Here is a 27,490-nt window from a genome sequence, read left to right on the forward strand (position 1 = left end):
GGTCTAGGCTCGGCGGGGTTCAAGGGGCGAAGCCCCCGAAGCTCAAAGGGTATGGGCATCAGTGGCGGATCCAGGAATTTCTTACCAGGGGGGGGGGGACAAAATGGCATGGGGTGAAATATATGTAAAACGATGAAGCGACAGAACGAGGCTTTAATGGCGAGGGAGCGGAGCGACCAAGCAGGTGTGGGTCTGGGAGGGGGTTCTCGCCCCCTCCCAGAGTAAGAAGCATTTGCAATTTTAGAACCAAATTAGACGCATTTTCAGGCACTTCCTGGAAAAAAGAGGCCTTCTGATTGGTTAAAAGTTAGAGAAAAGTGATCTGTCACGTCGGGAAACGTTGTATAAATTATGCTTTGATGCCGCACAATGCACAAAGCAGTGGTCGAGCCACCAATATTTACCGACAAATATAAAAATGCCAATGTCCAAATGTTTACAAATTTAACCCTGTAAACCCGGGGCCAGGAACTAAGTTATGTTTCAGTTTTTCCCCTCCCCCTCCCCTTGTCTGAATTCAGTCCCCCCCCCCCCCCCTACCGCGCTAAGCGCGGAAGCTTTGACGTTTCAATACATTATTACTCTTAATCCTTGTCTGAATTCATTTTCGCTCATCCCGCGCGAAGCGCTGAAGCTTTCACGTTTCATTAAATTATTAGAGAAAGAAGACGATTTGTTGTATCGTGTTCTTCTCTGAATTCAGTTTCAATACATTATTACTCTTAATCCTTGTCTGAATTCTTGTTTCGCCCCTCCCACGCGAAGCACGGAAGCTATGACGTTTCATTTAAATCATTGCATTTTCCCCCAGTCCCCAACAGGAAAAAAATCCTCTGTAGGGCCATGTATTATGGTTCAAGGGATGCCCACATAGAAGATTTTTGTTAACAACCAATTAAACAAAAGTTGTTATATCTTTGTGCTAACAGCTGAAATTTTCAATAGTGGTACATTTCATAAATATTTAGTCATATAAAGGAATACTATAATAGAATGAATGTTTATAGGCTAAATTGTGGTGAAGGCAAACTTGTTTCGCTTTGAATGACTACTGCATATATTGTATATCCAGTGTGCACAATGTGGCACCGGTATCGTTTGTATAATGATTTTGCCATTTGGGAAAACTTAATAAGTAGTACGAATTCGATGAGTAATCACTATCTATATATTGTAAGAATGGTAATTTACACCTATTTTTATGGACCTACACCCCTGGACAACCACCCCGGACAACCATCCCTAGGATAACCAGCCTCTCGGACAACTATCCCCTAGGACAACTACCCCCTAGGCAACCACCCTCTAGGACGACTACCCCTAGGACAACTACCCCCGGACAACTATTCCTAGACAACTACTCCCTAGGACAACTACCCCCTAGACAACTACCCCAGACAAATACCCCCTAGGACAACTACCCCGGACAACTACCCCCCTAACAACTATCCCAGGGGGTAGTTGGCTGGGGTTAGTTGTCCGGGGGTAGTTGTTCGGGGTAGTTCTCCTAGAGGGTGGTTATCCACTAGTACTATCTACACAGTGCAACGCATTTTCACTGAAGATAGAAGTATTATCTACATAGTGCAACGCACTCTAATTGTATACGTTGCGTATTGTTCTCCTCTTTAAGAGCTTTTAGTGTTTACGCAAACTTTGGTCACAAGTACCACCATACTGCAGACACTGTACGTTTCGTACACCGTTTGCTAGCTGTTAATTGATGACTTGTTGCTCTTAAATGACGGAAGAAGCGAAATGTTTCCGATGTGGAATATAAAGCAAATAATCACCTCTTGGCTTCAGGCGATGGCAAACTATCACTTTCTCGGCGATCTGAATGTATACGCTATCTTTCCTTAGCTTCGCTTCGAAACGATAGCTACATCAAGATCGCCTCGGAAGTAATAGTTTGTCCCATCACCTTCACCAACGGTGATTATTTGCTTAATATATCCCTTTGCAAGTTATTAACCAAACCGTGGCAAACTTAAATAGGCCTATCTTGAATGTTTAATTTGTGTTGGTCCTTTTCCATACCACCTCAAGGAAAGTAAAGGGAAATACAAATTCAATCCAGATAACTTACTATTAGGAGTAAGCAGGTCTTTTTTAAATGTTCACTTAGAACGTAGTACATAACATAATACAATGAAACATAATGTTTACATTTTTCCAAGTTCATGAGTCAGCAGGATGAGATTACTCAGTTTTCTGTTACAAGCTGATGGACTGATTGATTTTTTCAAGTAGTCTTTCGGAGTTCAGAATGAAGCATGAATACATGTAGAGAAAATTTAGGATATTTAAACATGCATTATGTGTGTGAGTGGGCGCGTATAAAGTACACGTATATGTATGTATGAAAACTAGTCTTAGAAGGCAGACGCCGTTATGCAAACCTAAAATGAATTGTGCCTCTAATCTATGCATGATAATTGTGAATGAACATTCTATTTTAAATACAGAATGTTAAAGAGATTTTCAGTTAGTATTTACACATATGTTGACGTTTATTGGGGAAATGCAAGAAGCTGCAATCCAATGGGGTAAGCTCCAAAATAAAAGGAATTGTCAGTAAATATCGTTGCGACTAGCTGGTTTCGGCTCATTCTAAATAGTCAACCATGCATATCTTCTCTTTTCGTTTGTACTTTTGAATTACATTCCATCAAAGCCTAGATGAGGTCATTGTGACGTACTATCATGAATATGTTCTAAAAAAACAACACCGGTTTCTCACAAAAGTATCCGCCATTTTATCCATTATTGTTCCATCGATTAGTATGATTGGGAGGCTGTTAGCACACAAAATTGAATTATTTAGCTTTTACATTTGTGTATTAAATATACCATCAAACACAAGGAAAATTCTTCGGATAAAAAGCAGAGAGCTAAGTTTTAAGAAGAATTCCTGTATCTTAGAACATCTTCATACACTTATTTGTCAAGTGATTGGACAATCTACAATTTCATTTTGAGGCGACAGACCTTTGATGTTATATTTGGATGGACCGTAGAACGTTGGTTATGTGAAGGAAATCAGACTTGGAGATTGTAGATATCAAACTTGTACTGACAGCGCCAGGACTGTCCGAGACGGGTTCTTTAATCATAACATTTGAATTATGCTCGCAAGTATTTCTTTAATAAATTGAAATCATTTATCTGCCGTAGTTTCCAATGCATGATCATTAGTAGGCTTCGAATAGTTTAAACCTGCAGATTAAAACGGAAAGATATTCGCCTCTCAACCTGTAGAGCGGAACTTCATTGACGTATTTAGTCTCTTCCAAGAACGATTTACAGAACGCAAAGGTGACTGAATTGACAAACACGATATATAAGGTCTAGAACGAAAAAGTATCTATAAGATTTGCTTCTCAATTGGGTCCACAGACAAAGCAAAACATGGCTGGAAGATCAGCAAATGAACGTGTTGAGGTCAATAAAGCCTTTCGTACGGCAGCTTCAGAAGGTCATCTTGATTTAGTCAAGTTTTGTGTTGGTAAAGGCGCACAGATTGAGAAGCCTAATGAAGATTTTGGTGCGACGGCTCTCCTCTTAGCATCATCTCAAGGTCATCTTGATGTAGTTAAGTACCTCGTTGGACAAGGAGCACAGATTGACACGTGTGATAATACGTATGGTGAGACACCTCTTCACTCTGCATCAGGCAATGGTTACCTTGATGTAGTTCGGTATCTCGTTAGTCAAGGAGCACCGGTAGAGACGTTTACTACACATGGTGAGACCCCACTTATTGTTGCATCATTTAAGGGTCGTCTTGACATTGTTGAGTACCTCTTTAGTCAAGGAGCAAATATAGAGGCGGGCAATAATAATGGTTCGACACCACTTATCGCTGCATCACAGAAAAGTCATCTTGATGTAATTAAGTTTCTCATTTCTAATGGAGCACATATTGATAAGCCTGACAAAGATGGTAGGACAGCTCTTCTAACTGCGTCACTTCATGGTTATCTTGACGTAGTTGAGTATCTCGTGGGTCAAGGAGCACAGTTAGAGCAGGAAGATAATGGTGGTGTAAGACTTCTTCACTTTGCATCACAAAGTGGAAATCTTGGTTTAGTTCAGTACCTCGTTGGTCAAGGAGCAGAGGTAGAGAGGGGAGATAATGAGGGTCAAACACCTCTTTACATTGCATCAAGCAATGGACATCTTGATGTAGTTCAGTACCTCGTTGGTCAAGGAGCACAGATAGAAAGGTGCAATATTTTTGGTAACACTCCACTTATTGTTGCATCACACTTTGGTCATCTTGATGTAGTTCGGTTTCTCAAGCGTGAACAAGCACAGAGGAAAGAGGCATCTCCTGAAGGTATGATTCGCATTTTAACAGTGATCATGGGCGGCTATATCATGTCAAAAATCGATGTATTTATAGAGACAGAGCCGTCATAATACTCTAGTTTTAAGTGGTATTTATCCCATATATTTGTTTAAAGATATTGGTTAAAATTTCCCCATATAAATTAATACGATGTAATTTTTGTCTTTAATTGTTTAAATGGTGAACTATTGACCCCGCCTCACGCAGATTGTAGAACCATATTCAGCAAATTTTCCTGATCATATAACTGAACGAATTTCAATCAAAATAAATTGTGTATTGCCGATTGATCAAATGCCACTTGGTTTCGGACAATCATCGTGCTAGTCAATTATCCGACAGGGCCCATAGCCACTTGTTAAGATGGCCACTTCGTCAAATCTAAATTATTTGCCCTTTGGTCCAATACACATTTGGTTCAAATACATTTTTTCGATTATCAAGTGTTCTAAACCGAATTAGTCCAGTTCCAATTTGGTCCAAGCATTATGTTCCCGTTTGTCTATTATTTCATTTGGTATATTTTATTTCCGTCTAATCCCATTTCGTCAAAAAACAGGAATGGGGATGGGTAGGTCAATATGCCAAATAATCAACATTTTCAAACAATACATTCTGGGCCCTGTTTGTTCAAACTTGCTATCAATATCAAATGCTAAATTTGTATGGCAATTTTGCTCTCAGCCAATCAAATAAATGTAGTGAGTTTGAACGTCGTTACTGATGACATTGTTAAACAGGAAGGTACACAATGTGTAGTACGCCTAAATTACAGACTAAAAAGTAGTCTAAAAACACAGAGTTTATAAATGACAAGATATCTGAAGGTAGTAGAGAATACATTTTAATACAATTTTGAATGTATAATTTTGGCAGTAAAGTCTAGATTTTGTATGGATTTTACGCTAGGTAAAAAAAGAAGAAGATGGTTTTGTGTTTTTTTCTCAAAAATTAAAGCACAATCAATAGGATCAGTGCACAAGAGTAATCGCCATATCGTATTGAGAGAGAACGTTGTGACACGCGCACACGTGCGCACTCAAGGTTCAAGTCATGGAACTCTGAAGTAGTTCCCTTCCATATTTCCGTATGTCGGAGGAAACTATTTTGAGCTTCATGAATTGAGCTTTGATCGAGTACGTGTTCGCGTGTCACAAATACCTCTCTCAGTGCACTATGGCGTAACTTTGTTGTAGATTATCATTTGGATTGTTCAATGTGTTTCTATATCAAAATAAATTGCCGTCAGGAATTATCTGATCGAATGGATATCGGACTCAGATAATAATCAGGGGGGTGCATCCAAACTAGCACATGCACCACACACACAAAGAGAGATATAAAAGACGTAATAATAGTTGTTTTGTTGGTTAAAGCGCCATGACGCTAATGATTATTGGAAAAAGTGGTTAATGGAGAAACAAATTGTTGGACGTAAAGATTTTAGACAATATGACAATTGAACCAGATGGTAATTTACAGCTATTTTTCTGTGTACATAGGTTCTGCAAGTGTTTCAGAGGCGTCAACCGCGATGGGATCGATGAGTTTGAACGTCTTTACTGATAACGTTTTTAACCCGGAAGGTACGAAATCTGCAATACGCCTAATTGATTTATCGACTAAAAATAGTCTAAAAACATGAGATTTTTAATAACAAGATATGTGAAGGTTAAGATGAGTTTTGTAATACAATTTTAAATGTATAGTTTGTGCAGTAAAGGCTATATTTGGTATGAGTTTTACGCTGATCAAAACAACTAAAACAGTTTGTTTCGTTCCCATCCTTAAAGCAAAATCAATATGATCACTGCATTATAGTTATTGTCATTGTGTACTGGGAGAGACAGTTGAGAAACGCGCACACGTACTCGATCAAAGCTCAATTCAGCGAGCTCCAAATACTTCCCTCTCACAAACAATTATATGGAAGGGAACTACTTCTGCGTTTTATGACTTGAACATTGAGTGCGTACGCGTGCGCGTGTCACAACTACATCTCTCAATACGCTATGATAATCGCTTCAATTCCAATTCAATTCAATAATGGTTTATTATGTAATTTCAAAATACATGCATGATAATTGTCATTTTACATGAAAAGCAGCAGAAGCTGGATTATTCATGTGTACATGTTGACATAATAAAGTGACATGTTGCATTTTTAAATATTTACACGTTAAAAAGTTTGTTAAAAATACATTCAAAATAACATTACACGTTAAGAATAACAAAACAAAGTTTTATACTCTCGTTTAGAATGAATACATTGGATTTTAAGACTAAAGACGACTGAGGTGAAGACTAGTACTGTGTTTGAAATTTAACACGTAGTTAAAAAAGCATTTAGTTATGGTTAATTAGATTGATCAAATATGGTAAAGGGCTGTTTTTGAAGCGATTGGTTTTGCATTTGAAATTATGATATGTAGGAGTCTGACGTAATGATATTCTAATTTCTTTTTTTGGAGGTAGCCAGTTCTGGCATGCTGGGTGAATTGCTAAAGATTTTGCAAATTTTATACACAGTACTAGTCTTCTTTCCTCAAGTGTACTTAAATTGCATACTTGACATGCATGTGAATATGACATAAAATTAGAGCCTAAAATAATTTTGCAAACCCTCCGTTGTATTCTTTCGAGGCTGTTTTTCTTCGTCGTTCCATGATAAACATTTCGTTAAAGCCTTTAGTTTAATCACTGTCTTACAAAGTGATCAGCTCATTCAACTCGTGACATTATAATCAGTATGTAAGCTGTCTACTGAAAACTTTTCCTATTATAACTCTCTAAATAAATAAATTCCTCAAAAAACACTAATTCTAAATTAGGAAACAAACTTGTGCTATAATCCTTGTAAAAATTGCTTTAAATTTCAATGCATTCATATTTATTCGGTCATTACGAGCTCTGATAATATTCTATTTAGTAAGTTTCCTTTATTTCATTGTAGATGCAGAGAAGGTGACGAACGAACATATCAAGAACTTGTCAAAACTACTTGGTATAAATCATTTCGACCCGATTTGCGAAGCCTTTAACTTTGATCGCAACATTTCTCTGAACCTCCTAGACTCGAATGATTCCAATTACAATGCAACCTACGAGCAACTACTGAGCGGGTGGAAATCGGGGAAGAAACTGAACGACCTGGACGAGTTACTGAAGGAATCAGGAATAAGATTAACATCGTCTTACAAAAAAAACAATCAACAGTAAAATCAATAAATGACTGCTTTATTTAAATTCATTCATGAATTTACTTGACAAACGAGTAACATGATCACAACTTCTTTCTAAAATTCAACCCAATGGCAATTTCAGAAGCCTAATGCATATCCTACTGTTCCTACATGAATCATGTTCGGACTGTGTAATACGTCATTTTAATGTTCACATATTTCTAGAGGTGATGGACGAGGCTATTGCAATTGGAATCATACATGAGTGTTTTTTTATGTGTTGAAAAGTAGTTTTTTAATGTCTGGAAATATGTGTTAATGTAATATTCAATTATTCTGCACTACGTTATTAAACGATGACTTTTGTCGAAACCAAACAAACAAGTTGATTTCTCGAAAGTAGTTGCGATTCTGTTATGTCTAGCATCCATACATTATCTCATATTCTTGCCGTTGTTATATACATGTATCTTATATAATTATGTTAGCTTTATGCGAATTCTGAATATGAATTTGATTTATTTTCATACCTTCCTAACCTGTACATACCACTGGTGTTCAGAATACATATATGTATGAAAGTCAAAATGTATTATGGTGCAAAAACAAAGGAATATTTCGTAAACTTAGTATCGTTTACAAAATATTATAAATATAAATTTCTTGTGACTGAATTGTACATAGACTATACTGATTTGAGAAAGGGTTGATAATATACAATCAGAATTTATACTTAAGTTTATAAGGAATGTTCTAAGTTTTTTCTATTTTGATTATTTACATTGTATAAACACGCCTAGTGAGCATTGTGATAGATTTACAACTGTCAATAGGGGCCTACCTAACAACGTTAACATGTAGACATATTTGGAAATAAAAATGTATTTGACTGTGAAAGCAAATGATCAATACAGTGCCTTATTCACACAGTATTGTAAATGTCTTATCTGGTAACAGAATTGTACATAGACCATACAGACTATTCTAAAATGGTGTAGAAAGAAGGTATGTTAGTTTTAGTCAGATAATTATATCATTTTAAAGATTTTTTTTCTCTTTACGTTTTCACTTCAGTTATGTACCTTGTATATAGTTTCTATAGGCCTTTGCATTTACAGATTATTTTGATGACAAACCGGTGATGAGTTTATTCCGTATCCATAGTTCCTAATTTCATTATGTCATTTTTTTGTACATATCTAACCATAGTTAATATTTCCACGCATCAATATGTAACAAATGAAATCACATATGTACAGGGTGAGTCACAACAAAGAAATACAGATTCAATTCTATAAATAACACGACCGCAACTATTTAAGAAAATTCAACTCAAAGGGAATTTCAATACCCTATTGTATGTCCTATGGAAATCATGTTTACTTAATACTCATTGTCACGTTCGTACATCTGAATAGGTGACGCACAAGGCTATTGAAATTGCCTTTGGTTAATATTTCTTAAGTAGTTGCTATCGTATTAAATATTGATGCACTCACAACATAATTATAGATTTGGCCGGGGATACACAAATAGTAGCCTGTCACATTTTCAATGAAATCACATGGACAGTTGAACAGTAGCATGGCCATTTGAGCTGCCAATGTTTTTAATGAAATGGATGCTCAACCCAAGATTTATTTGAATGGTATTCATTACAATTGAATGCACTCACATAAAAATTATCAAAATAATTCGTGAAAATTATCACAAACTTGGGCAAATTCGATTTTGAAATGCTTTTTAAATTTGGCCAGTGCTCTGTCATCCATGATCGCATTTCGATGAGTAGCCTATCAATAAAGCAAGACATTATTATCAACGGTAACCTTATGATATATTCCAGCAATTTTTCTTGATATTTATGATATTGGGGCTTGAATATGGATTTCCATCTCACTGACTCATATTGCCTTTGGAAATCAAAGTTTAAAATGATTTAATAAAACGAATGACAATGTCTTTAAATATAATTTCTATGAATGAAGCGTTTAATATACAAAACGTATTGTAAACACTGTCTTATTTAATGAATTATATATTGATCTTAATCGAGATAATGTGAAAATGTTTATTCAGAATTAATTTGTAAGTTTTTTAAAAGAGTGTTTTAAGCGTGGAGGTGTTGTGGTATAGTGGTGCATTCACTTGACTCTCAATCCGAGTGTTCGAATCCTAGCCGGCACTAACGTATTTTGGCTGGACATTGAAACACAAATTGCCATTCTGACAGGTATACTGCATTTATTCCGATGTGGCTTCTCTGGATAAAAGAGCAACCAATAATATTTGTTATCATTAAACCTGTTTCTATAAGCGTTTTGTTTATACAGTATCTACATTATATATGAATTATCTTCATATTTCTCAATTTATTAGCAACACTGGTTGGGTTCATTTTGTATCAATACAAAAATTCGTTTACGGAGTCATGTTAGCTCAGCGGTAGAGCAGTGTACTCGTAACCGAGAGGTCCAGGTTTGAAGAGTCGATGCGCTTAAGCGCTATAGTAAGTCCTTCGGAGAGGAATTAAGGCCGTTGGTTTCCTTGTTGCTTGTTGGTTACTTACAAGAACACACGTGCTTTCTTAGCCGTCAGCTAAAAAAAAAATATATATATTATTCTCATTCTTATCACATGCATAATGCGTGTAGATTCCCAAACCCAAGGAGGCGCCAAGCCAGCAACGTTGAAAACAAAGAATCAATTATTTGAACACAGTGCCTGATTTGTAAAAATATTGTAAATTTCCTCTCTTCTAACAGAATTGTACATAGACTGTTCTAAAATGGCGGAGAAAGAAAATAAGTCATTTTTTTTTATCAAACCTATAACATATAACGTTGAAAACTAAGATTAATTTCTTGGAATACAGTGCCTTATTTGTAAATTATAGTAAAATATCTTTCTTCCTACAGAATTGTAAATAGACTGTTTTAGAATGGCTAGAAGGAAAATAAGTCAGTTTTTTTAATCAAATCTATAACATGCACTTTGCTTTTTAAAAATGGTTTCATTTATTCGGTATCTTTTATTCAATCGTTTAAATTGTAGATAGTCATACAAGTACTTGTAATCCGTGTCTATTTCTAATTGACCGTTTATTAAAAAACAGGTGATGAGTTTATACTTCATAATTGTATGGTGTCATTTTCTTTCTGTTCCTATTCGACATGTCCAATGAACAATGCTATACCTACTTGAATATCAAAGTTTTATACGGTGTGAAAACAAATCATCATCAATTATTTTATTTCATAAATCGTTGTATTTTTTTAGAATTGTACACATAAGATTGTTCTAAACTGGAAAGGGTGAAAGCACTTACTCAGAATTGTTATTACATTTTTTTAAGCGTGTTTTAAGCATATTTCTATGTTTTACTTCAAGTGTAGACATTGTATATGATTTAAACAAGTATCTGTATCTTTCTACTTATCAGTCTGGTGCTATTAGATGGTGGGTTAGTTCTCTTTATATATGTAGGGATTTCAAGGTGTTTCTTATTCATATCCCATTCATAATGCCATACTTCTTACGATATGAATTCCTAAAAGCGAACATATTTAAATAGATCATTTCATGGAAGTCAAGATATGCTGTAAAAACAAATTATCATTTTTTAAATAGAATTATTCTCTTGTAAAAAAAAAATTGACATTGAGTGTTCTTAAATGGTATGAGTTTAATACAACAAAATTGCACCTGATTTGTGTCTGATCTGACATAATCAAAACATTGCTAAGAGGTGCCTTTCTTCCTAAAATAAAAGTTAATGATTGGAACTGAAATCCATCGACTCATCTTTCTTGTTAGAATCACCGGTGGTCTTGTGTGGTTGATGTACGAGGGAGACTAGAGCCTCGTACGAAATGAGAGAGCAGACATTAAGAGAGACTGAGTGTTTACATGTAGTTAGGATAGCAGTGAGACAGTTTCCATAACAGTTATCCTAAAGTGTACATTATTATTTACATCATTTCATGGAAGTCAAGGTTTGATCTGGTGTGGAAAAAATGATAATTTTGATAAAAAGCATTGTAAAAGTATTCTGTTGTGAGTCGATTATGACAAAGATTGTTCTCAATCTGTCTATCTTTCAATCATAATTATTGTCCTTTAAAATTATACACGTTTCTTAAAAGCAACATTTGAAACAGAAGGTCAAGATTCGTTTTATAGCCAGATTTGGGTAAAACAGTAAATAGTTGGTATCTCATGCGAACATGCTAGATTTCCATTGTGTGACGATAGTTAAGTTCAGTTTAGTTTATTAACCCTAATAAGGCCGGGGGGGCATTATGCCCCCCCCCCCTCCACAATTTTTCCGATTGCTCGGGAACGCATATGGATGGCGCCCCGCCGCTCGCTGACTTTCTTCTTTCGAGTCTTGCGCAACTTTTAAAATAATTATTTTGAAAATCGGACCTACGGTTACAAGGTCACGTGACCTTTTGTCTTCGCATGTCAGCCTGAAAATCGCTCATTTTCGTGATTTGTGTACAAAACGTATGGCAAAGTCATTTTTCCTAAAAAACAGATCAAACATGGGTTATTGGGTCTTGTTTAAAGTTTAGGTGGTTGTTTTGGGAGTCAAAATAGTTGAATTGTAGTAAAAGATGAAATAAAACAACAAAAACAATGAAATACATAAGTTAAAAAAACAGTGAAATACATAAGAAATTATCAAAACAAGGGATAACATAAGAAATAAGCTGGCTCTTCCAATTTTTTTTCGTATTATTATTCAGAATGGTCTTATGAATATATCTAGTGAAAAAGAATGCTTAAATATGAATAATATATGATTTATTGGTAAAAATGTGATTTTTATGACTTTATTTGCATAAATTACCATAAATATGCAAATGAGTGAATTTTTCAAAAAATTGAAATTATCATATTATTCTTTACACTTCACTTGACATGCGTGCAAATTTTCGCGGCAAACGGCCGCTTCGCGGCCGAGATCTTGAGGGGGGGGGGCCATAATGGCCCCCCCCCCCCGGCCCTACTAAGACTTCAAATAGCCCGGCCTTATTAGGGTTAAAAAAACACATGGCATAGTAATCATGACGAACAAACATGATCCAAATTGAAACCCCAAAAAGCAATGCTTGTGAGTGGGGCCCCTGTGAAGGATGGACATCTCAGTCCCAGCGGATTAGCAAAGAGACCAACGTGTTTCAAGGATCTGCGCAATTCAAATCATAAAAGATGGTAGGATACGATCATGGATACGATACCGTCTCACGCGCGCAGGGCCCCCAAAACAAGCAGGTCCCAGAGTCCGCCAACCGAGATCAAGAAGTTCATTTACAACAACAAAAATCATGGTAATGTACACAAATTATTACAAGGAAATGGCAAGGTTGTGTAACTTAAAAACATAGTTACAAGGAAAAAAGCATGTATTAACAATAACTGATAACAATAACTGATTACATGGTTATATACATTTTAAAAGATTTAGAAGGAAAAAAGCTGAATCACTGACAACAACATGAACACCCTTACCCCCCCCCCCCCCCCCAGCCGTATACCAGCTTATCATGCTGTACGCATTAAGTTCACACACACACACACACACACACAGGCTGACTGGCTAATCCTTGCTATAATAAAGTACAGTCATAATAGCCGCAATATATTTCAATTTATATTCCACATACTAAGAATCTTGCTCTACGATTGGTCAAAAGTAAATAACGTGATGAAAGATAATTCGCCCATTATTGATGGGAGAAGCAAAAAGTTCATTACACTGTGTAGATAGTACTACTATCTACACAGTGCAACACACTTTCACTGAAGATAGAGGTACTATCTACAAAGGGCAACGCACTTTCACAGAAGATTATCCAAAAGCGCACTAAAACAGGCGTAATTAAGCGCGCATTACCATTGAGCGCAATACACCAGTTTACAGTTGTGTGCGCCATTTTAAACAAGGCCAATGACCTAGAGGTCATGTATTTATGCGTAAATTAAGATTGCGCCCATGCAAATTATGATGATCACTGCCTGCGCGCTGCGTTGTGCGCGCATATCATCATTTGCATGGGCGCAATCTTAATTTACGCATAAATACCAGAGGTCAGAGGTCATTGGCCCCGGAACAGGGCCAATTTGGCCCTGTTCCGGGGCCAATGACCCGAGGTCAACTGTCTGCTCATGCGCACTGATACAACTGTAAACTGGTGTATTAAAGAAAACACATGCGCGCACCGTACCCTCAAGGGGTTGGGTTAAACTTAAACTTTTTTGGTATGAATTTGGGCCTAGGTGTCTTTTATGTAAATGCATACACGTCCTTAAACTTTTTTGGTATGAATTTGGGCCTAGGTGTCTTTTATGTAAATGCATACACGTCCTTTTCTTTTTGTAGTTAAATATTATTGTTTTAGATGTGTAATATAAAGCAAATAATCACCTTTTTGTTTCAGGCGATAGCAAACTATCACTTCCTCGTCGATCAGCATGTATACGCTATCTTTCCTCAGCTTCGCTTCGGAAAGATAGCTACATCCAGATCGCCTCGGAAGTGATAGTTTGTCCCATCACCTTCACCAACGGTAATTATTTGCTTACTATCTAACAGATATGATTTACACAGAAGTCTGAATCTAGCAAGAGTGGTACTGTCCTTAATGTCTGCGGATAAATGGTTCCACTCTTTAATACATGTGATTCGAAAGGAATTCAGTGCAACATTTGTCCTTACATGAGGTTGATGCACTAGGTTACTTTGACGTGTATTGTAGCTATGTATCTGAAAGTTACAGGAAAATAGGTCTTTTAACAGGCAAGCCTGAGGACAAAACTTAAGTTTAAACATAAAAATCATACTACTGAATGACACAAGCTCATCAAAAGGCAACATTTTCATCTCAATGAATAATGGCTTACTAGGCTGTCTGAAGTTAGAACTGGTAACAAGCCGAATAACTTTCTTCTGCAATATGTTATGCATGTTAAATAAGCAATACCCTTTACCGGAATGGCAGTTGTCCACTTGTCCGGAATCTGGCCGGTTCTCTATATTTCCTGCACACTTGATTCAAGCATGGACCTACTAAGAACAATGCTCGCCAGCCCAGCCTGATAACACACCGGGCGTCCTAATTTAATGATCACGCCATCTTCGGCTGGTATCAAGTAAGTAGGGGGAGGTAGCCATGGTGCGGTGGAGATCAAAATTAAATAGGCCAGACTATGGACTAGGATGACAGTGGCATACATCCATAGTTTTCACCAAAACCAATTAGAACAATGACAATGTGTCCCTTTTGTTATTGAAAAGGGTGCCCAACCGAGAATACAAAGAAAGATATTCTGATAGTTCATGTTGTGCCTGCATGTGCCCATTGGACTATAACTTTCCCCTTTATTAAAATATTCGGTCTTTGCTGAACATTCACCTGACTGTATGCCTTGCTCTTCTGAAAAATACAGAAATATCAATTCATAACAATTAGTGCCCTCATTTAGAAACGCATGAGAACTATCACTCATTGGATTTTATAGTTTTCATTCTAAACAGATAATACTTGCGTTTGTATCATCAAGTTGTTTGCAAGCAGGGAACATGTAATAAGTTATGATCCATTTAACTGTGTATTACTTGTACTTGTCTATAACTAAGTTTTGTTGAAATGCTTTTAAATACTTGTAAAACTTGCAATGTAATTTAGCTATCGGGCTACCATTTTGCAGTTGTCTAGTAAAGCCATTCTACTACTACATTTGATCAATACATTTTCAGGGCTTTCTACCGCAAAAATATGGCTCAAATGGATTTGTACATGCCATGTTCAATACAATGGTGCTCAGTAAAGCGTGCTATGGAATGCTGTGATAAATATATCACGTGATAGAACCCCGGCCCCTGGATACGTCACTGATGTCTTTCTAGTGTTCATGCATAACGATGAAAATAATTTTCTTTACATGCTTTTCAATTCGTCCACAAAAGCTCTCCTCGGTTAAAGTTCAGACTACAAGCCAGACAATTGACATTATTTCATTATATTTCTTGTTCTCTTCCATCAATAGCAAGTAGTGCGTGAATCGCTTACACCGGATACTACTTCAGCGGAGTGGTAAAATCCCATATTTTAGGCAATTTACAAAAGGAAAGCAAATTTGATCTCACGGTGGGGTTCACAAGGTTTATAATTTTCATGTCAATGTGACATATTTAGTGTCGTCATTAAATTATTTTTGAGCGCAAGAGGGCGTCCTTACTGTTTTGTCCAGGAATAGAAATCCAACCTTCATAGTAAAGAACTTTTATAAAAAGCAGAAAAATCAGGGAAGCAGACAAGTAAAAAATTGGAATAAAATCGGACAAAAACTAACAAAACATTTGACTTTTGGAAAGTTGTAATCAGTATACGTATCTGAACTTAACATTTCCTGAATTGATAAGACTTTGTATTGCAGTGCCAGACAATTTTCTCATTTATTCCAAAACACAAAATTACTGAAATATAGATTCATCTCTCAAAATGTACGACTCGGGATAGTCTTTTTCCTTTAAGAGGACCTATTATAATATACGATCTATAAGAGGCCTATATCTTGAACAGTGACACAAGGGAGACGACAATTAGAACAAAAGAGAAATGAATGATATTTGTGTACACGACTAACGGGAGTATTGTGAATCCACTGAAAACATTGCCAATTTGAGAATCGCATAGCTACACTGATCTCATATTTCAAACATTTATAACTCTCCTAATATTAAGCTGATTGATTGTAACTTTCGCCATTCTGTTTTTCTTATTTTATTTCGTTTTTATACAAATGGACTAGTTACAAAGATAGGAATGCCCTAATTAACCGTATGCATATGAACATCTGAGATGGGAAATTACATTTCCGATAGAATGCCTCGCTCTTCTAAAAAAGTTCTTTATATTTTTGAAAAATGCAGAAATCTGTATTCATTTCAATGAATTCTATCATTAAGAAACGTATAAGAACTATCACTCATTGGGTTTTAGAGTTTTCATTCTATTAAGGTATTACTTGTATGTGATTTTAACATTTGCAGGGCCTTTTCCCCAAAGTCAGGCTCAAATGGATTTGTACACGCCATGTTCAATACAATGGTGCTCAGTAAAGCGTGCTATGGAATGCTGTGATAAATATATCACATAAAAGCACCCCGGCCCCTCGATACGTCACTGATGTCTTTCTATTGCACATGCATAACGATGAAAATATTTTTCTTTACATGCTTTTCAATTCGTCCACAAAAGCTCTCCTAGGTTAAAGTTCGGACTTCAAGCCAGACAATTGACATTATTTCATTCGATTTTTGTCTTCTCTTCCATCAATAGCAAGTAGTGCCTGAATTAATTATACCTGGTATTACTTCAGCGGAGCGGTAAAATCCCACATTTAGGCAATTTACAAAGAGAAAGCAAATTTGATCTCACGGTGGGGGTCACAAGGTTCATAATTTCATGTCAATCTGACATATTTAGTGTCGTCATTAAATTAGTTTTAAGTGCAAGAGAGCGTCCTTAGTGTATTGTCCATGAATAGAAATTCAACCTTCATAGTAAAGAACTTTCATAGAAAGCAGAAGAATCAGGGAAGCAGACAAGTAAAAATTGGAATAAAATCGGACAAAAACTTACAAAACATTTGACTTTTGGAAAGTTGTAAGCAATATACGTATCTGAACTTAACATTTTCTGAATCGGTAATGTCTCTGTTACAATGCAATGCCAGACAACTTTCTCATTTATTCCAAAACACAAAATTACCGAAATATAGATTCATCTCTCAAATGTATGACTCGAGATGGTCTTTCTTTCTTTAAGAGGACCTATCATAATATACGATCTGCATCTGTCTGTGACGTACAATCACCAGCATCTGGTTGTCGTTACGTTGGGTTAGGGTCAAGACGCTTAACACGCCTAAATATTGAAGTGTGCTTCGGCTACAAGGTTTATAATGTCTAGTGAGTCCAATTTGAGTTTAAAAGTTTTCATAAGAGGCCTATAAGCGATCTATAAGAGGCCTATATCTTGGGCAGTGACCCAATGGAGACGACAATCAGAACAAGAGAGAAATTAATGATATTTGTGTACAAGACTAACGGGAGTATTGTTATTCCACTGACAACATTGCCAATTTGAGAATGGCATAGCTACACTGATCTCATATTTCAAACATTAATAACTCTCCTATTATTAAGCTGATTGATTCTCACTTTCGCCTTTCTGTTTTTCCTATTTTGTTTCGCTTTCATACAAATGGACTAGTTACAAAGATAGGAATGCCCTAATTAACCGTATGGACATGACCATCCGAGAGGAAAAATAATATTCCGATAGAATGCCTTGCTCTTCTGAAAAAGTTTCATTTCTGAAAAATGCAGAAATCGTTATTCATTACCATGATTTCCATCATTATTTAAGAAAACGTATGAGAACTATCACTCATTGGGTTTTATAGTTTTCATTTTATTAAGGTAATACTTGCTTGTGATTTTAACATTTGCGGGGCTTTTTTCTCCAAAATGTGCCTCAAATGGATCGGTACCTGCCATGTTCAATACAATGGTGCTCAGTAAAGCGTGCTTTGGAATGTATCACATCAAAAAGCACCAAGGCCGCTGGATACGTCACTGATGTCTTTCTAGTGTTGTAGCATAATGATGAAAATATTTTTCTTTACATGCTTTTCAATTCGTCCTCAAAAGCTCTCCTAGGTTAAAGTTCAAACCACAAGCCAGACAATTGACTTTATTTCATTAAATTTTTTCTTCTCTTCCATCAATAGCAAGTAGTGCCTGAATTGATAACACCGGATATTACTTCAGCTGAGCGGTAAAATCCCACGTTAAGGCAATTTACTAAGAGAAAGCAAATTTGATCTCACGGTGGGGCTCACAAGGTTTATCATTTGCATGTCAATCTGACATTAGTGTCGTCATTAAATTAATGTTAAGCGCAAGAGGGCGTCCTTATTCTATTGTACATGAACAGAAATTTAACCCTAAACTTTCATAGAAAGCAGAAAAATCAGTAAAACAGACAGGAAAAATTGGAATAAAATCGGACAAAAACTAACAAACATTTGACTTTTGGAAAGTTGAAATCAGTATACGTATCTGAACTTTAACTTATCTAGAATGGTAATGTCTCTGTATTGCAGTGCCAGACAATTTTCTCATTTATTCCAAAACACAAATTTACTGAAATATAGATTCATCTCTCAAGATGTTTGACTCGGGATGGTCTTTTTCCTTTAAGAGGACCTATCATAATATACGATCTCTAAGAGGCCTATATCTTGAGTAGTAACCCAAGGGAGAGGAAAATTTAAACAAAAGAGAAATTAATGATATTTGTGTACACGACGAACGGGAGTATTGTTATTTCACTGACAACACTGCCAATTTGAGAATCGCATAGCTACACTGATCTCATATTTCAAACATTCATAACTCTCCTATTATTAAGCTGATCGATTTCTAACTTTCGCCATTCTGTTTTTCTTTTTTTGTTTCGCTTTCATGACAAATTAACTAGTTACAAAGATAGGAATGCCCTAATTAACCGTGTGCATATGACTCATGCTCCGGTGACCATTGCCCATAGGTCAATATCTTACACTAACTGGATTTTAACTTTAGATATTAGATTCAAGATTCAAATGATTTGAGTTCCCCATTTTAATTTTGTCATTAAAGTAATGTGCCGCCCTCTTGTGGAGTTTGATTAAGAATGTCATAGTTTGTATCATTTCTCCCTGTCCATTCATTACAGAAAAAACAACAGTGAATTGCATGATGTGCCAATAGAGCGCCATAGTAAACCAATCTAATAGCGTCCTCGTAGTATCATCAAACAAAAATAAATAGATGAAGAAATAAATACTAGCCACTGTCAGAGTATTAGCGTTACACAAGATTTTGAGTCAAGATCAACACTTAGCGCTATACGATCCGCTTCCATGCATGAACTTAATTAGACCGTCAATCATGAAACCGAAGACCAAACATGTTTATTTTGTCAACTTTAAAGAGCAAATGATGTAAAACATCCAAGCGAGCATAGCTATTTAAAAGGAATATTGAAATAAGTGGTGACCAAAGGGGTTTGTTTGCTTAGCGTAAAACATGGAATGGTAAATAGCAGCTAGAGGCGGATCCAGGATTTTCCAAACGGGGGTGGGGAGAAGCCACAGTATGCGCAAACGCGCGAGCATTTTCAGATCCCCAAGAATCTATCGAGTTTTAGCAATTCAGAACCTTAAAGATAGCCGTCTTGAGCGATAGATAATCTAGTTGCGAATGAAGTCAAACATAACTCGGGTGTTATAAGGAGACTGATATTTTCTCTCTTTCAATTGTCCCAGGTATACTGGGTTAGTCATGCTCCTCATTCTGTTTTTCTGCAATGAATGGACAGGTAATCATTGACCAGTTTAATTCGAAATAAAATGTAATAAATTATCAATAATTCATTGCATTTCCCCCCGGTCCCCAACAGAATTTTTTTTCTCTGTGTGGCCATTCCTTTAACCATAATGGTTAAATTGTAAAAAAAAATAAAAAAAAAAATCTTTCATTATATTTGTGGGAGCTGCCCGCTACCCTAGCCCCCGCTGCGTACAGACAGGATTCAGTGGCAAAGCAATGGTCTCGTAACTGTGAGACCTCAGGATCAAATTCGTGTTGATGTGCTATATTAGTGCCCTTTTATGAGGCATTAATCCTCATGACTGTCAGTTACTACTTAAGGACGTAGGTCCTCTAGTTGATAATCATAGTAGCATACACGTGCTTTAGCAGTCACGTATAACAAACACTCGCAAATTATTATTTACTACAATCTGAGAATGCGTACTATTATTTAAATCTGTTAGGAATGTATCATTGTCAAAATCATTCCATAAATTGAGGTAAAACAAAATTATTCCACGTTTATGACCAACAGCATATATCTCTTTAAAACGCCCGACTATTTTGAAAAATTATCTCGAAGGTCATAACAAGTGAAGAATATATTGTAAAGCTAGTTAAGCTACTAATGTTAAATTATTATTTACTGAGATCTACAGTACGTAAAACATTATTGTTACCCGAAACGTATTTTTTTAATTCTCTCTATATTACGCAATATTATTTGAAATAGTAAACAAAACAATGACAAAATGAGTTAAATGTATAGTTTAATATATTGTTCATGATCACTACATTATTTGGGCAAAAACAAGATTCCTACCTCGATTTACGGTTTAATCAAGAAAAGGGACCTTAAACATTTCAAATAAAAGTTAAAGGTGAAATTCAAAAAAAATCTCAAATATGTAAATTAATGTATCACTAGAACCTGGTAAGCTAACAGATGGCCATTGACATGCAACAACAAAAACAGTTCAGTTTCAGTTCAGTTTCCGTTTAGTTGATTGAATTCCATCTTTAAAAACATTTTTACAAAGTAAAAACATGCAATTTGATGTAAAATATAATACATAAATTGGGATAGCATTAACATGTGAAATGAATTAATACAAAACAGAATAAAGCACAGCTGGAAAAAAAAGGTTTTGTCTGGACAGCTTTCTGTCAAATTAGATATAATAAATATAGTAAGAAAACAAGTAGCAAGTAAAGTTTCGGGTAGTATCATTCAGAAAGTGCATAACAACGGCTACAAACCCAGTACATGACATACAACATGGTAGGATGAAAAAGTCAGAAGATAGCAAAGGGAAAAAAAGAAAGAGAGAGAGAGAGAGAGAGAGAGAGAGGTAACAAGCTAATAAATATATTCAGTGAGAGTCATGCGCAATCAAGAAACTTTTGAGATTACGTTTAAAGCTGTTGTAAAATGAGATTGAAGTTATATTAGTTGGAAGCAAGTTCAAAATTTCAGGTGCAGGATGTCTGCAAGAATATGATGCAAAATTTGTATTAACACACCATCGATGATATTTCTTCTTAATTCTAGTATTATTGTCAGCCAATCTGACAAATCTACAAAATCTTAGTTTTAAAACCTATTGTAAATTTTATAATGAATTAATTACCCGATGGTATACAGTGTCATATTGTGTCTGAAGATGCCTTGATGAGGTTTTTAATAAAAATGAAGCAGATTGTAACTGATTTTAAACTACTTTTCATGGTCAGAGTAATTTTGTTTTTATTTGAGCGAAATTGGGTGTATATAAATGTGAGTGAATGTTGATTAAAGGTGCGTACGGTGTATTAACCGTGACTCTCATTCAAAAGTTCCACGCAACATATAGCATATGTTTTGATATTTCAGTCGGTGAAATACATGATTTCCCATACAATTCCTCAATGTTCCGTTCTGAATAGCTTTAGAGCTCCGGGGTGGTCAGGTACCACAAAATGATGTTATATTGGTTGATTTGACAAATACCTTTTCTAAAACACACTTTTCAATGTCTTTCATGCTCTTAAATCACTTATTTAAAAAATGGGTCCTTAATCCCGAGTTAGGTGTACCTGAGCTGAGACATACACTGTTGGTCGCAGGTGGAATAATTTTGTATTACCCCAATTTATGGAATAATTTTGACAATGGTTTATTCCAAATAGATCATGATAATAGAATACATTCTCAGATTTCAGTGAATACTAATTTGCGTGTGTTTGTTTTGCTCAGGTGCACCCAAATGATGTAAAATTGGTTGACTTGGCAAGTTTCTTTACTAAAACGCACTTCCAAATGTCTTCAGAAAAATATATTTATATCATTCACACCGTAGTTTCATGCTCTTAAATCACTGATTTTAAATATGGGTCCTATTTAACAGATTGCTGGTACCTTTTTGGCCTTCAAAGCCTCATACCGAAAATGTATCATAATATTTTGGTACCGGAATTTAGAGATTTACTGTGCTATCATTACATCAGAAAAAGGTTTCAAAAAGTCTTCTTGACGGTCGTGAGTAGCTGGTTCTTTGGGCCCTTTTGGAGCAATGGGTCCATGTGGTCTGTTTAATTGATTTTTTTCATAGATGGATTTCTACACCAAAAAACATTTTCAGCCAAAAATGTTGATCAAAAATGCATATTAAAGACAATGGTGGGCCCCTGTAATATACTATTCTCACACGTTTGATTAAAAGTCAAAATTTACAATGGAATTCATGATTTTAAAAAAAGTGAACTCCATTTTCCTGTTGGAGCAGTTTATATACCTTACTAACATGTAATCAATGCAGACACTACTCGCTGTAATTCCAATTGTCTGGCTTTTACTCTGGACTTTAACCCAGGAGAACTTTTGTAGGGCGAGTTGAATAGCAGTATAAAAACAAAATCTTTTCATCGTTATGCGTGAACACGAGATATACACCAGTAGCTGATCCTGGCTGGAACTAGTGGGAACTTGCTCCTAGCCCCCCCCCCCCCCCAAGGGGAACAAATGGGGGAAAGGGAAGGAAAGACTAAATATATGATTTGATGACTTTCTATTTTATATTTAGCGGGGTCACTAGCTTGATTTTCGGACTTATAATAATAATAATAATAATAATATTGGGTTCTTGTATAGCGCTCATGTCTGTTAGACTTGACACTCCTGGCGCTCCTGAATATTATCCTCGCCTTATTACGGCTGCCATTACGACGCCCTTAGGCTAGCATTTCAATGAATTAATTCCTGCCGGGTACCCATTAAAATCTCCTGGGTTGAGTGTGGCAAATGTAGATCAATAACTTGCCAAAGGATATTAGTGCCGCAACGGTACTCGAACCGCGAACCTTGTGATCGATATTCCGGTGACGTATCCACTCGACCACGACACCTCTACACCTCTCCCACACCTCCAATCCCCCCCCCCCCCCCTCCCCTCCTGGATCCGCCACTGGGATAGACATTGTTATGGAAATTGTGTCGGTAAATATTGCTGCAAGTAGCTGGTTTCGGCTCATTTTAAATAGTCAACCATGCGATACTCTCTTTTCATGTACTTTTGTATTACAATGCAGCGAAGCCTAGATCACCTCACGGTGACGTATTGCCATGAAGATGCTTTACAAAACAACGCCTGTTTTTCATAAAAGGATCTGCAATGTTCTTAATTACTGTTCCGTCGGTTAGTTTGATTGAGAAAACTGTAAGCAGATAACGATGCTATCATTCTTACCTTTGTGTAATATACCATCGTATCAACCACATGGTAAACTCTTCGGATAAAAATCAGAGAGCTATTTTCATAGATATATTAGAGTTTTATCGTGAAACAATTTTATGCACTGATTTTTTTAATTGATTTAACAATCTACAAGGGATCGTTGTTGATATATTTGAATGGGTCAGAGCATGTTGGTTTATGTGACGGAAATCAGACCAATGAAGTGGAAATATTACATGTCGTTCGTTAAGGAGCACAGATAAATGACAATGATAATGCTGGTGAGACAACTCTCCACCGAGCTCCACGCAACGGTCATCTCCGTGTAGGTTAGTATTTTGTTGTTCAAGGTACACAGACTCAGATGGGTGATAATGATGGTGAGACACCTCTTCACTGTGCATCACGCGATGGTCATCTTGAGGTTGTTCGGTATCTCGTTGGTCAAGGAGCACAGGTTGATGGAGGCGATAACGACGGCCAAAGACCTCTTCACCGTGCAGCACACAATGGTCATATCGATATAGTTAGGTATCTCGTTCTTAAAGGAGCACAGATTGGTAGGGCTATCAAAGTAATTATTGAACCTCAGTCCAGGAAAACACGCAATACTACCGACGTTATCGAAAGTCTAGCTCGTAACTTGTCGCAAGGACCAACATTTGACCCGGGTACTTATAATACTAAACATCAAGTGATCAATGGTTCTAAAGCTATTACAGCTTTGTATCTCAATGATCACGGAGATTATAATTGTCAGACACCTATTTACTATGCATCATGCAATGGTCATCTCGATGTTGTTCGGTTTCTCGCTGGTAAAGGAGCACTGATTGATTACCTACATAGTGGTCATCCGTCACCACTTCACTGTGCATCACTCAATGGTCATCTTGATGTAGTTCAGTTTCTCGTTGGTCAAGGACTACAAGTTGATGAATATGATGATGCTCGTCGGACACCTCTTCTATTGGCATCACTCAATGGTCATCTCGACGTAGTTCAGTACCTTGTTGGTCGCAATGCAGAGACGATTAATTTGCAAAGTGAGGATGGTCAGACACCTCTTCACTGGGCATCACTCAATGGTCATCTCGACCTAGTTCAGTACCTTGTTGGTCGCGGAGCACGAATTGATCGTCGAAGTTTGGATGGTCAGACACCTCTTCACTGGGCATCACGCAATGGTCATCTCGACGTAGTTCAGTACCTTGTTGGTCGCAGAGCACGAATTGATCGTCGAAGTTTGGATGGTCAGACACCTCTTCACTGGGCATCACGCAATGGTCATCTCGACGTAGTTCAGTACCTTGTTGGTCGCAGAGCACGAATTGATTGTCGAAGTTTGGATGGTCAGACACCTCTTCACCGTGCAGCACACAATGGTCATATCGATATAGTTAAGTATCTCGTTCCTGAAGGAGCACAGATTGGTAGGGCTATCAAAGTAATTATTGAACCTCATTCCAGGAAAACACGCAATACTACCGACGTTATCAAAAGTCTAGCTCGTAAATTCTCCCAAGGACTAACATCTGACCCGGGTAATTATTATACTAGACATCAAGTGATCAAAGGTTCTAAAGCTATTACAGCTTGGTTTCTCGAAGATCACGTAGATTATAATTGTCAGACACCTATTTACTATGCATCATGCAATGGTCATCTCGATGTTGTTCGGTTTCTCGCTGGTAAAGGAGCACTGATTGATTACCCACATAGTGGTCATCCGTCACCACTTCACTGTGCATCACTCAATGGTCATCTCGATGTAGTTCAGTTTCTCGTTGGTCAAGGACTACAAGTTGATGAATATGATGATGCTCGTCGGACACCTCTTCTATTGGCATCACGCAATGGTCATCTTGATGTAGTTCAGTACCTCGTCGGTAAAAGAGCACAGGTCTTGATTGTTGATAAGCATAGACAGACACCTCTTCACTTTGCATCACGCAATGGTCATCTTGATGTAGTTCAGTATCTCGTTGGTCAAGGAGCACAGGTTAATGGAGGCGGTCAGACACCTCTTCACTGTGCATCACGCAATGGTCATCTTGATGTAGTTCAGTACCTCGTTGATTGCGGAGCACGAATTGATTGGCTATGTTTGGATGGTCAGACACCTCTTCACTGTGCATCACGCAATGGTCACCGCGACGTAGTTCAGTTTCTCGTTGGTCAAGGAGCACTGATTAATATCCTTGATATTAAAGGCCAGACACCTCTTCACTGGGCAGCATACTATGGTCATCATCGGGTAGTTTGGAGCCTCGTCAACAACGGAGCACTGATTAGTAAGCGTGATAAACATCGTCGGACACCTCTTTACTATGCATCACACAATGGTCATCTTGGTGTAGTTGATTATCTCCTTGGAAACGGAGCCCAGTTCAATAACATTGAAACTTATGGTGAAACACCTCTTCACTATGAATCACGTAATGGTCATCTTAAAGTAGTTGAGTATCTCGTTGGTCGAGGAGCACAGGTTGATAAGTGTGATGATGATGGTGAGACACCTCTTCACTATGCATCACGCAATGGTCATCTTAAAGTAGTTGAGTATCTCGTTGGTCGAGGAGCACATGTTGATAAGCGTGATAATGATGGTGAGACACCTCTCCACTATGCATTACACAATGGTCATCTTAAAGTAGTTGAGTATCTCGTTGGTCGAGGAGCACAGGTTGATAAGCGTGATAATGATGGTGAGACACCTCTTCACTATACATCACGCAATGGTCATCTTGTTGTAGTCCAGTACCTCGTCGGTGAAGGGGCACAGGTCTTGATTGTTGATTAGGATGGTCAGACACCTCTTCACTTTGCAGCATGTTATGGTCATCTTAATGTTGTTCAATATCTATTTCGTCAAGGAACACGGACTGAGACGGGTGATAATGAAGGTGCGACATTACTTCATACTGCAGCATTCAGTGGTCATCTTGAAGTAGTAAAGTATCTCGTTGATCAAGGATGTCAGATTGATCAGCTTGATAAGGATGGTGAGACACCTCTTCACTATGCATCACGCAATGGTCATCTTGATGTAGTTCAGTACCTCGTCGGTAAAAGAGTACGGGTCTTGATTGTTAATAATGATGGTCAGACACCTATTCACTTTGCAACATGCTATGGTCATCTTAATGTTGTTCAATATCTCTTTCGTCAAGGGACACGGACTGAGACGGGTGATAATGAAGGTGCGACATTACTTCATACTGCAGCATTCTGTTGTCATCTTGAAGTATTCATACTTTATCTAATATTCTTACCATACCTAATTGCGATTTGTTATATACTTGTTCATGTATCTTATAAATGTTTGCTGTATGCGAATTTTGAATATCATGCCTTCATAACTATACATACCATTCTTGTTCAGAGTACACATGTGTTTGGAAGTCAAAGTTTATTATTGTTTGAAAACAAAGGATTATTGCATAAATTTAGTATCGTTCACAAAATATTTTCAAAGTAATTGAATTGTACATAGACCATGTAGACTGTTCTAAAATGGTGTAGAAAGAAGATATGATAGTTTTAGTCACATTATTATTTAGTTTAAAAGATTACTGTTTAGTTTGAAAGATAATTTTGTTTAGGTTACATGTAGTTTCTGTATGCCTATATGTTTGCGGATTTATTTTATGACAAGCAGGTGATGAGTTTATTCCGTGTCCATAGTTCATAATTTCAGTATGTCATTTTTTTATACATATTATCTAATTAGAGTTGCTAAATAATTACATGCAGCAATATCTAACAAATGAATTTGCATATGTTCAGCGTGAGTTACAACAAGGAA

General features: G+C 36.8%; 3 protein-coding genes across 3 annotated transcripts; all 3 read left to right on the forward strand.

Annotated features, from left to right (window-relative positions):
- The first annotated feature begins 3,411 nt into the window (after positions 1-3,411).
- LOC115925288 (ankyrin repeat domain-containing protein 50-like) lies at positions 3,412-4,425 on the forward strand. Its single transcript, XM_030988959.1, has one exon. It carries the CDS (start codon positions 3,412-3,414, stop codon positions 4,423-4,425), a length of 1,014 nt encoding a protein of 337 aa, XP_030844819.1.
- Positions 4,426-5,860: 1,435 nt separating this feature from the next.
- Positions 5,861-7,627, forward strand: LOC105437093. The gene is made up of 2 exons (XM_030989018.1): positions 5,861-5,940; positions 7,308-7,627. Exons 1-2 carry the CDS (start codon positions 5,889-5,891, stop codon positions 7,571-7,573), a joined length of 318 nt encoding a protein of 105 aa, XP_030844878.1. The 5' UTR covers positions 5,861-5,888; the 3' UTR covers positions 7,574-7,627.
- Positions 7,628-24,046: 16,419 nt separating this feature from the next.
- LOC105437094 (ankyrin-3-like) lies at positions 24,047-26,485 on the forward strand. Its single transcript, XM_030988960.1, has 2 exons — positions 24,047-25,129; positions 25,685-26,485. Exons 1-2 carry the CDS (start codon positions 24,047-24,049, stop codon positions 26,483-26,485), a joined length of 1,884 nt encoding a protein of 627 aa, XP_030844820.1.
- The last annotated feature ends 1,005 nt before the right edge of the window (positions 26,486-27,490 follow it).

The sequence above is a fragment of the Strongylocentrotus purpuratus genome, unplaced genomic scaffold (assembly GCF_000002235.5).
Source record: "Strongylocentrotus purpuratus isolate Spur 01 unplaced genomic scaffold, Spur_5.0 spur5_scaffold_18, whole genome shotgun sequence".
In the NCBI taxonomy this organism is placed as follows: Eukaryota; Metazoa; Echinodermata; class Echinoidea; order Camarodonta; family Strongylocentrotidae; genus Strongylocentrotus; species Strongylocentrotus purpuratus.

Bases quoted from the DNA above. Each gene is read 5' to 3' on its own strand.
- LOC115925288 (XM_030988959.1), top strand. From the start codon at position 3,412: ATGGCTGGAAGATCAGCAAATGAACGTGTTGAGGTCAATAAAGCCTTT.
- LOC105437093 (XM_030989018.1), top strand. From the start codon at position 5,889: ATGGGATCGATGAGTTTGAACGTCTTTACTGATAACGTTTTTAACCCG. The intron at 5,941-7,307 runs GTACGAAATCTG...ATTTCATTGTAG, and splicing joins TAACGTTTTTAACCCGGAAG to ATGCAGAGAAGGTGACGAAC.
- LOC105437094 (XM_030988960.1), top strand. From the start codon at position 24,047: ATGGGTGATAATGATGGTGAGACACCTCTTCACTGTGCATCACGCGAT. The intron at 25,130-25,684 runs GTAATTATTGAA...CAAGGAGCACAG, and splicing joins AGATTGGTAGGGCTATCAAA to GTTAATGGAGGCGGTCAGAC.